General features: G+C 33.3%; 2 protein-coding genes across 6 annotated transcripts in view; both read left to right on the forward strand.

The window, feature by feature from the left end:
- The window catches only part of cpeb3 (cytoplasmic polyadenylation element binding protein 3), a 30,879-nt gene extending 19,641 nt beyond the window's left edge, over nt 1–11,238 (forward strand). For 3 of the 5 annotated variants that reach the window (XM_079440888.1, XM_079440891.1, XM_079440890.1), the window contains 6 exons: nt 1,325–1,492; nt 2,634–2,723; nt 5,119–5,237; nt 5,702–5,816; nt 5,941–6,122; nt 8,232–10,168. In XM_079440888.1, coding sequence (XP_079297014.1) covers nt 1,325–1,492; nt 2,634–2,723; nt 5,119–5,237; nt 5,702–5,816; nt 5,941–6,122; nt 8,232–8,459 — 902 coding nt within the window. In that variant the 3' untranslated portion in view covers nt 8,460–10,168. Of the gene's footprint in view, nt 1–1,324; nt 1,493–2,633; nt 2,724–5,118; nt 5,238–5,701; nt 5,817–5,940; nt 6,123–8,231 lie in introns of all 5 variants that reach the window. The other 2 variants (XM_079440887.1, XM_079440889.1) reach the window with 1 other exon arrangement.
- Nucleotides 1–11,395, forward strand: part of LOC306883822 (uncharacterized protein) — a gene marked incomplete at its 3' end in the record, with an annotated part of 468,688 nt that overhangs the window by 311,623 nt on the left and 145,670 nt on the right. The gene's annotated exons all lie outside the window — the stretch shown is intronic.

Raw genomic sequence — 11,395 nt, forward strand, 5'->3', positions numbered from 1 at the left:
ACGAAAGTTTCAGAGGCAGTGTAAACGTGATTGACATAACGTGAGGTCGTATTTATTTTTTAACGTATGAAAATTTCAGACTCGGTGTGTCAGTTTTGCACCTCACATATGTTGGCTTTGGCTCTAGTTTGTTTCTAGTATTCCTCTCATAACCCTTTTCCACCATGAACCACTAACATCTTAAAACTACAGTCACCGAAGCTGTCTGAAAGTCCCAAATGTGGCAGGATCTATTTTCGACTCATTCCTCATCTGTCTAAAATCAATTGATTTGCGATCATAAAGTTGAGTTCATTGTTTTTGTTACATGTTTTAAAAACTGATCAATTAAGACAGCATTTTGAAACTAAATTAAATAAATTTGCCTGTTTAAATAGGTTCTCAAAACTAGGAATAACGATGGAAAAGGGATATCAGTGTTTATGTCTAAAGGTCTTCCAATCACAGCACTAATTTGTTATTAATTTAATTAATTAAATTTTTTTTTTTTGCATTGCAGCATTGTTTTATGACGCTTTGACTTTATCAATCGCATCTGTTTTTTAACATGTCTTCAGGTTAACGCTTCACAAATACGAGTAAGAAAATAAAGAAATTAATCGTCTTTTGCAATTATTTGAGATTGTTATGTTTATGGTGTTTAAATGTATAATTTTATGAAAGCTTCATTGTTTTCCAGTTTCATGTACTATTTAATTAATTAACAATTTTTAACCAAAATGTATGGTTATTTATGCCATTATTGAAATAAATGTCATAATAATATATGTATATACTACCATTCAGAAGTTTGGGGTTTGCTGGATTTTTTTAAGTCTCTTATGGTTGCCAAGGCTGCGTTTATTTGATCAAAAATACAGTACAATCAGTGAAATTGTGAAATAATGTTCCAGTTTAAAACGGTTGTTTTCTATGTGAATGTATTTTAAAATGTAATTTATTTCTGTGATGCAGCGCTGAATTTTCCGCATCATTCCTCCAGTCTTCATGATCTTTCAGAATCATTCTAATGCTGATTTGCTGCTCAAGAAACATTTCTTATTATTATCAATGTTAAACAGTTTTTTTTACTTAATTTTTTATTTTTTTTAATTGTAGTCACCCCAAACTTTTGAATGGTAGTATATTATATTAAATTAGCATTATAATTTTCAGTGAGTTTAAATTAATTGGTGTAGAAATTAAGTGTCTTTAGGTCTTTGTCCTTTTTTTTGTCCACTAATCAGTTTCTCGCCTCTGGCTTTCTCTCTCTTTCATCTCCTTTCCTGTGTGATTCCTCCTTTTCTCCTTTTCTTCTGTTTGTTGTCTCTACTTCCTGTTGCAGGTCGCTCTTCACTGTTTCCTTTCGAGGACGGCTTCCTGGACGACGGTCACGGTGACCAGTCGCTGACCCCTGGCCTGAGCTCGCCCACCCGCTGTCAGAACGGAGAGAGGATGGAGCGCTACTCCAGGAAGGTGTTTGTCGGTGGACTGCCACCAGACATCGACGAAGGTACATATACACACTCCTTAGTCCTGAGCTTGAGTTTGGAGGGTGTGTTAATTAATATTAATATTTAATAAATATTATGTGTGTTAAAGGTACAGTATCATAAATCGAAAAGTATATACACAATGATTTTAGTGCGGATATGAATCTGTTTCAGGTTTATTATCATTAAAGAGATTGAAAACTGTCATTTACTCACCCTCAATTTCTTCTGATCGCTCAAGATATTTTAAAGTATGTTTTGAAAAATAGTTGCTGGTAGCCATTGACTTCAATAAGGAAAGAAATACTAGAAGTGATTGGCTACCAGCAACTGTTTGGTTACCAACATTCTTCAAAATATATTTTTGAGGGTGAGTAAATGATGACCGTTTTAATTTTTAGGTGAACTATCCCTTTAACTAAAACTAAATCCAAAACTATTAAAACTTTTCTGTTAATTGAAATAAATCTGAAATAAATATATAAATACTACATGAACTTTAAATTTTGTTTTTTTGTTTAGTTTAAATTGAAGCAATAAAATGACTAAAATATTCTATATTGAAGTAACAAAATCTAACAAAAATGACCAAAGCACATCATTTTACTAATATTTTAATGAAAAGTACAAAAAATAAAAACAAATTCAAAATATTACAACTATAATAGTACATAAATAGTTAAATAACACCAATCTGTGTGTTACCTTGAAGAAAGATTGAGGTATGTCAGCTTTTTCTGTATAGTTGTTAAAATAGTCAAATAAATAAAGGTATTTTAAAAAATTATAAAAACAATTATGACAGTTTGTGGGAATGTGTGAACTTTATTTTTCTTATCATTTAGAGTTGTTTTTCACCTGGTTGCCAATAAAGGTCAATAAAATGAAATGAATGAATGAAAATAAAATAAACATTCCCATAAATTTGCCACTGACTCAAAGTATATCTTCAGACCAGAATATTATATAGACTGTGGGTTGTGCACTTTTAGCCACAGAAAAACCCCAGGTGAAAGATTTTAGATTTTCATAGCAATGTCTGCATTTGAAAGAATCCGAGTCCACAGCATTGTTATTCAGAGGAGATGCAGCGACTGCTTGCTTTAGTACAATGTTTAAAATCCGTAATTCTGGCCTAAATACTTTCCATTATTCCAACAGATGAGATCACCAACAGTTTCCGTCGCTACGGTCACCTGGTGGTGGACTGGCCTCATAAAGCAGAAAGCAAATCCTATTTTCCCCCTAAAGGTAATGGCATTGACATCATCTCTCCTGCAGCACTTCAATACAGCTGCAGATGTTTAACAAGTCAGTGACCGTATGAGTCCCCTTGACATTTCCTTCGTTTCAGTGAAAATAGTGAAAGTATTACGTCACAGCCGGTCAGAGAGCATTTGTAATCAGCATGCACCTCAAATGAGTCTATTGTGTGGATGCTGGTCAGTGTTTAGTCGGGAAACTGTTGTGTTGTGTCTCTATCGCTTCAAAGTGCCTCCAGGTGATCATTGCTGTGGCTTGAACAGACAAGTACTTACAGATACACACCTAGAGGGAGAAACCTGCTGCATTTGATCATGTTACACACGTACATGTTTGTGTGAGGACCTGGAAAGAGGTAACAGATTGTTTGGAAGGGTAAACGGAGCACAGGTTCAATATATTCTTGAAATTTGAACAAAAATACTATATACTTCATATTATATATATGTATGTATATTTGCTTAATTAAATTAGCAAATAGATATTTCCTTAAGTTATTTTCAAACTTAGTTATGCCTGTTATAATGTATTGTTCAAGCTTTTGTTACTTTCACTGTTAATTTTATTGCTCTTATTTATCTTATTTATATAAGTGTGCATTCATGCTTTTAATAATATAATAGTAATTGTAGTTAATTTTAATCAGATATATTCAAAACTATATACACACACACATGCATACATTATAATTAAATACAGATTTATTTCAGTCGATTAAACACTTTAATGACATTAATTAAAAGAAATGTTGATTAATTTCATTTATTTTCTGGCTTTTTATTGTTAAAAGTTAAAAGCTTTTAACAGTTTGCATATCATTTTCTTTATTATATTATGTAATAAAATATTGTGTGTGTGTTTTTATATATATATATATATATATATATATATATATATATATATATGTATGTATGTGTATGTACATTTGTAATTATTATATTTACTATAATTATTAAATATATTATTAATTAAATATTTTCTAGAATTTTATAGTTAAAAGTCCTGTGCTCAGTGATGACAATGTCTGGTGAGATTATTATGAAAAAATGTCACTTGGTTTGATGTTCTGTTATATAATGCAATGATTTCACACATTAAGAACGGTTAAAGTGTCCAAGTACTTTTTGAGGCCACTGTATTTTTCTTCATTTATGAGATTTCTGCTCTGTATAATGATCTACACTTGTGGATTTAATTTATTTGGACTGCAGTAGTCCTCGTGCCTGCACTGTCCAGTCACCGTGTGCAGATGTATTCATTGTTCCTCCAGCTCACATGAAACACTGATCCAGACTGAGTGAATGGAAGATGCTGGTCATTTTTCCATCCAGTGTTGTGTAAAGCATCATGACTCACAGTGGGCAGGACTGAGGTCAGCGCTGAGGCTCTAAACACATTAAATAGGGTTAAATGCCTTCTTCAGGTGCTGTTCACGCTTATCAGTAACGCTGAGATTTATTTAAGAGCTCATCTGTTCAGAAACCAGCTGGAAAGCAGGATGGAAGTGAAGCCAAGGTTTAGCAGGTTAACATGGTCCAGTCAGCCCCTGCTGGAGGGTGCAGCAATTGTTTTTACTACAAACCATTCAAAAGTTAAGATAAGATAAATTATTTTTTGCAAGCATAAAAATGGTAAATAACATAGTTTTAAATTATATAAAAAAATATTTAGTATGTAAAATATATTTAATTATATATTTGTTTATTACATTTAAATTTCTTTACATGATTTAATAATTCCATAAAGACAAAAATCTCTCATATATCTTTATTATTCATAATTTCTAATTCACTAGAATAATCCCATCTGAAAATATTTTTATTTATTATATTTAAGCACTCTTAAATCAGATGCTTGTTCATGAATCTCTCTCAACACACTCCTCTGATGTCTTTTGATGTCTTTGACTAAATTTCCCAAGGTTGTTGATATTTCTCTGTTCTTTCGACTCCTTACACTCTATTACGCTCTCTTTCCCTGAGGCAGAACACCTTGTTCTTTTCTTCCCTCTGGTCTTTCTGCTGGCTCTGATCCTGATGTTGTCAAACTGCAGTGTTATAGAGGAAAACCACTCCTTCAGAAGGGCTTGAGAATGATAGACGTCATGAATTCACAGACCGATAGACAGACAGCAGGTTAATGCATGTGAAGTGTGTATTTACATATGCATCATGAGTTTAAGTCCTCTGATCACCAGGATGAATGAAGGGTTACAGTTAGTTTCAGGCTGGTTGTCTTTATTCCTCCACATGCAGACTCATTTCAGTCTCTGCCGTCAGCAGCGGTTACGTGCTTCCTGTGTTCTGAGCTCTTCTGGTCTTGGCTGCAGTCTGACTCGGTGCAGCCAGAGATTGTCTCATCTCTCATGCTCTTCCTTCTGCAGGTTATGCTTTCCTGCTCTTCCAGGAGGAGAGTTCGGTCCAGGCCCTCATTGATGCCTGCATCGAGGAAGATGGGAAACTCTACCTGTGTGTCTCGAGCCCCACTATTAAAGATAAACCAGTGAGTGAAGCACTGCCACAGCCCACTGAAGCTCAGTGTAGTGGATTTGTCATCCAGAGAAATATGCTTTAGCACTCTGTCTAGACAGAAACACTGCTCAGAGGGGATTAGATTTTTAAATGATTATATATATATATATATATATATATATATATATATATATATATATATGTATGTATATGTGTGTGTGTGTGTGTGTGTATATACATATACATAAATAAAATAATATACATTCATTTTAGAAACATACTTGCATGTATATTTTATGTATATTAATTATATAAAATGCATTTAAATAATATTTCAATAAATAAATAGTGTAATAAGCTAATGTAATTTTCAGGGTATATATATGAGATGCACAAATTCACCTTCTCACAGAAAACTAGTTTGACCCTACTAGGTCTTAAAACATGCCTCTTGTATTGAATTTCTGCTAGAGATGAACAGTTTTTTGTTCTCAGGTCCAGATTCGTCCGTGGAACCTGAGTGACAGTGATTTCGTGATGGATGGCTCTCAGCCTCTCGACCCACGCAAGACCATTTTTGTGGGAGGCGTTCCACGACCTCTACGAGCAGGTACATTTCTCACTCATTTTATCTCTTGTGGTCCTCCCAAATTTTAAATATGTCATTTGTTGTAGTCTTTTGCATTAGCATCATATTCTGTATAATGGTGTGTTTCTCCTCTCTGTGTGTTTAGTGGAGCTGGCTATGATCATGGACAGACTGTATGGAGGTGTGTGTTACGCCGGCATTGACACTGACCCAGAACTCAAATACCCTAAAGGTGCGGGCCGAGTGGCCTTCTCCAATCAGCAGAGCTACATCGCTGCCATCAGCGCCAGATTTGTCCAGCTGCAGCATAATGACATTGACAAACGGGTGAGTGAGCTGCAGTGTTTGTCATTACACACGATGCAGAAGACAGCCGATTGAATAGTAAAATTCAATTCAGTTCTCACTTTTTTTATGATTCCTAATAAGGGTTATTAAACTAAATCTAAAACCATAAAAAATACATTACTTGAAATAAAATAATACTGAAATATTCTAATATATATATATATATATATATATATATATATATATATATATATATATATATATATATATACATATATATATATATATATATATACATATATATATATATATATATATATATATATATATATATACATATATATATATACATATACATATATATATACATATATATACATATACATATATATACATATATATATATATACATATACATATATACATATACATATATATACATATACATATATATATATATATATATATATATACATATACATATATATATACATATACATATATATACATATACATATATATATACATATACATATATATACATATACATATATATACATACATATACATATATATATATACATACATACATACATGTATGTATGTATGTATGTATGTATGTATGTATGTATGTATGTATGTATGTATGTATGTATGTATGTATGTATGTATGTATGTATATGTATGTATGTATATGTATGTATATATATATATATATACATATATATATATATATACATATATATATATACATATATATATATATATATATATATATATATATATATATATATATACGTACATATATATATATATATATATATATATATATATATATATATATATATATATATATATATATATATATATATATATATATATATAAATAATATTATTATTTTTTTTTTTTACTTATTTATTTTCATTTAGTTTAAATTGATGTGCTAAAATATTACAACTGAAATAAAAACTATTGATATTAAAAAACAATAATTCAAATAACAAAAACATAATAAAATTACTAAAATTTGAACTAAAATTCCAATGAAATGGGAAAAAAATAAAATGTACTTATAAAATAAAAATAACCACAAAAAATATAAATATAAAGTCAAAAATGTAAAAATAAAAACTAATTAAAAACTATAGTGGTATCTCAGTTAATCTAAAATAACACTGGTCCTAGTGCAATGAACTTTATACAATGAAGCATTAAGCTACAGCGATACTGTTGGCAACACTTTATAATGTGACATTTTACTTGAAACGATTTGAACTTTGACGCCGCTTGACCTTTCGAAACGCAGCCAGAGTTTACCAGACTGTTTGCATGAGATGCACTGAAGAACAGTTGTGTCAAAGACTCTTTACAAACTGGAAATCTGCATAATCACTGGCCATTTTAAAAATTAACTATTTAACTAATTAACTAAAATTATTAACTAGACTAGTCCCAGAAGAGGTTTATACTGTACTTTTATAACTGTAATTCTAGATGTGATTGCATAGTGGCAGTTTCTGTACCGTGGTTTTCCTGCTGGCCATTTCCATACGGCCAACAATACAGACTGTGCAAACCCCAGAGCAGACTGTGTGTAATCAACATGACCACGGGCTTCTGGAGGCCTGACAGCCATTTGAAGTCTCAGACGTGGCGTTTGTTAATTATAGCTCCATGCTATTCCTGTGCGCATATGTACACACTGGACTTACTGGACTGTTTTGGGAATGTTATTCAGAAGTAAATAGCTGATGGTCACTGGACTAAAACTAGATGCTCACCAGAATCACCCCTCCATCTATATGACACATTCTCAAATACAAGTTCATTTTGAGCTGTTAGTGTAAATGTGAATTTAGAAACAAAAGTCAGTAGCTGACATCCTCTACCACAGTGATTCTTAAGGGGTTGTTAGCAAGGTCTGATGGGCAAATGGAGAGATTTTAAGTTTGCTTTGTTAAACCTGTTAATGCATTTAGTTCTTCTATCTATCTAAATATGTAAAACCAGAAATTATAATCGTTAATATTACATATATATATTGTGTGTGTGTATATATTTGAACGCTCTTACATGCATGTATGCGCTTCCTCATTAGACACATGTTTTTAGAAACGTATAATCGTTCTCTCTGCCCATGTCCGCAGGTGGAGGTGAAGCCGTACGTGCTGGACGATCAGATGTGCGATGAATGTCAGGGTGCTCGCTGCGGAGGAAAGTTTGCCCCTTTTTTCTGTGCCAACGTCACCTGTCTGCAGTATTACTGCGAGTACTGCTGGGCGAGCATCCACTCGCGCGCCGGCCGCGAGTTCCACAAACCGCTGGTGAAGGAGGGCGGAGATCGACCTCGGCACGTGTCCTTCCACTGGAGCTGATGGCAAGCGGCACATCACCCTCTCCACCCACCCAACACCTTCAACACCACGACCAGTAACCGCACACGGATCTCCCCTCTCATCTTGTGTTTTTAGAAAACAAATATCATGGTATCTCTATCCACTATATTCTCTGCTTACAAACACTTAGGAAAATATGAATTTTGAGTCTGCGTGCTCAAACGTTGCACTTTGGCACAAACAGTCGATGTTAACGCTTATCAGGATGTTGTGCTTTAATTCTCTCATTATCCTTCGTTTGATCGGTTTAGTGCTCCATATAGGTAACATTAGGCAGTGTGAGACTATATATATACACAGTACATTTACAAAAAGGATATATTTTTATTTTATATTTATCTATATACACATAGATAATACATTTTGGGTGTCAGACGTTTTAAAGAAGCATGCACGTATTGTGAAAAACAGTGGTAGGAAATTCCCCCCTAGATGATGACAAAAAAAAGTTACCAAAGGTAAAATGAATTCATTACGAAAATCATGTTTAAGTGAGCTGTTAAAAAAACAAAACAAAAAAAACACTTAAGAGTAAAACGCCATTTGCTCTCCATGTTGACATGAATAGTAATACCTCATGCACGCATCTCTTTCCGTTTACTTCAGTTTCTTAGGCGAGTTTTTTTAGTATTATCTACATGTAATGCTGCAATAGCTTTTGCTGCTAAATCCATGGTATGAGTCCATACCATCATACTTTATTCAGGCAAACGAGCGCTCTGAAGGGTCTGCGTCTGCACCGAAACTGCATGTTAAATGAGTCTACGATGCATGCTGTAAAATCAGGTCTCGCTTTCATTTCCCCCACGATGGGTGAGCGATATAGAGCACTATGGAAGCTTATTTCCTCCACAGAATAAAAAAGGTAATTGCATCTTTTTATCTCACAAATCTGACTTGGGAAGGGAAAAATTTGACAAATTCAGAATTGTGAGGGGGGGAAAGTTTGAATTCTGAGATATAAACTCTGAAAAAAAGTCATTGTTAGATAAGTTTGTTTTTTATTTTTTTATTCCATGGTAAAAACAAGCTCACAATTCTGACTTTTTCTCACAATTGAGAGTTTATATCTGACAATCCCGACTTTTCTTCTCAAAATTGTGAGAATTGTGAGATTTAAACTCAGAATTATAAGATGTTAAATTATAATTGCGGGATAAACTTGCAATTCTGAGAAGAGAAGGCTAAATTGTGAGAGATAAACTTGAAACTGAGAGAAAAAATTCCGAATTGTGAGATAAAAAGTCTCAATTACCTCTTTATTTTTTATTCCAATTTTTGTTTATTTATTTTTTGGCAAATTCCGAATTGTGAGATAAAATGTCAGAATTCTGTCACAATTAGGGCTTTTTTCTTACAATTTTGAGACCGGTCAGAATTGTGAGAAAAATGTGCCAATTGTGATATAAACTTGTAATTTTTAATTTTGTAAGAGGAAAAAAAATGGTTCCATAAAGTCTTTTTTCTTTTTCTTTTTTTTTTTTTGTATTCCATGGTGGAAACTCACAAGCTTACAATTCATTTTTTTTTTTAAATTCTGACTTCTCACAATTCTGACTTTTCTCAGAATTGCAGTTCGACTTCTCACAGTTGTGAGATAAAAACACAGAATTGTGAATTTAAAAAAGTTTATTCTGTGGCAGAAATAAGCTTCCACAGAGCACAAACTGGGCATGACATGACACTGCAAAAAAAAAAAAAAAACATGAGACCGGCCAGATAACCGAACCGCTCAACCCAGTTAGATGTAGGATCCTCTAGAGAAATGTCTTTAAGTCATTTTTGCAGTGATTGTTCATAGAATTGTGCAATTTTTCTACACTATGTAGTTGGGTTAGACGACGCCTAGAACTGTGATTCGCTTTAACTGTTATTGATGTCTGACGTGGAACGTCCTGTGAAACTAGCATAATGTAAACATACGGTCCCTTCTGTCCACGGATCTCGCACACTTCTGCTAGTTAGCGTCCCGTCAGAACCAAAGAGCTGTCCGACTGGAAATGACCAATTACACTACGTTGCACGCCGACGACTCACGATACTGTGTCCGGCCGATGACTCTGGGAGAATAAGCAAACACTGGCTCTAAATCACTTACCTAACTTTGAGATACGGCGGGCGGAATTACCTCGCGTAACCGCTGCATTCATACCCAGATTATCCAGCAAAGCTTGAAGTAGTAGAACCATGTCAACGGTGGACATTTGAACCTAAATTGAGAGATGGTGGAGAGGAACGCGTCTTGGCTGCTTATCCGAGAGTCAAAAAAACGGTCAGCTTTAGGTTGGCACGTTTAGTTCGTTAGTCGGGAAAAAATGACAAAAGCGAACAATACTTTTGTACCGATAGAGAAAAAGAGGATTGTGGGTAACCCCGATCCCAATGATGGTGAATTCTGGGTGTTTGTGTGATATTTCTTTCCCTGCCCAGATTTTTCTATGTTTGTTCCTTCTGTGTAGTAGATTTGTTATGCACTACTCTTTGTATTTGGATGGTTGAACAGTCAGCGCTGTTTTTTTTTTTTTTTTTTGTCTTTTTCTTTTTTAATAGAAAAATGTGTGCTTTCTGACTGACGTAATCTTTTGCAATACCTCAATTTTGAAATATAATAGGAGAGAGATTGATATTTTCTAAGTACGTTTATTCAGATAAAAACTATATATATATATTAATTTAATTCTGCTAGAGAAAAAAAATGATTTAACAGATGCTTAATTTTATTTTTGTCATGCTTATTTGCTTTTAATTTTATTTTTGGAAAAAAAAAAAAGAAAAAAAAAAACAACTGAAGGAGTTAGAGCTGTATTATTTTAATACTGTAGGAAGCTGAAGTACAGCTGCTATCCCCGCTGCAACATCACAGTGTTCCACAAACAAACATCTGATCTTATTACTAGCATAAAATATATATATTT

Source organism: Barbus barbus (genome assembly GCF_936440315.1).
Source record: "Barbus barbus genome assembly, chromosome: 18".
NCBI lineage: Eukaryota > Metazoa > Chordata > Actinopteri > Cypriniformes > Cyprinidae > Barbus > Barbus barbus.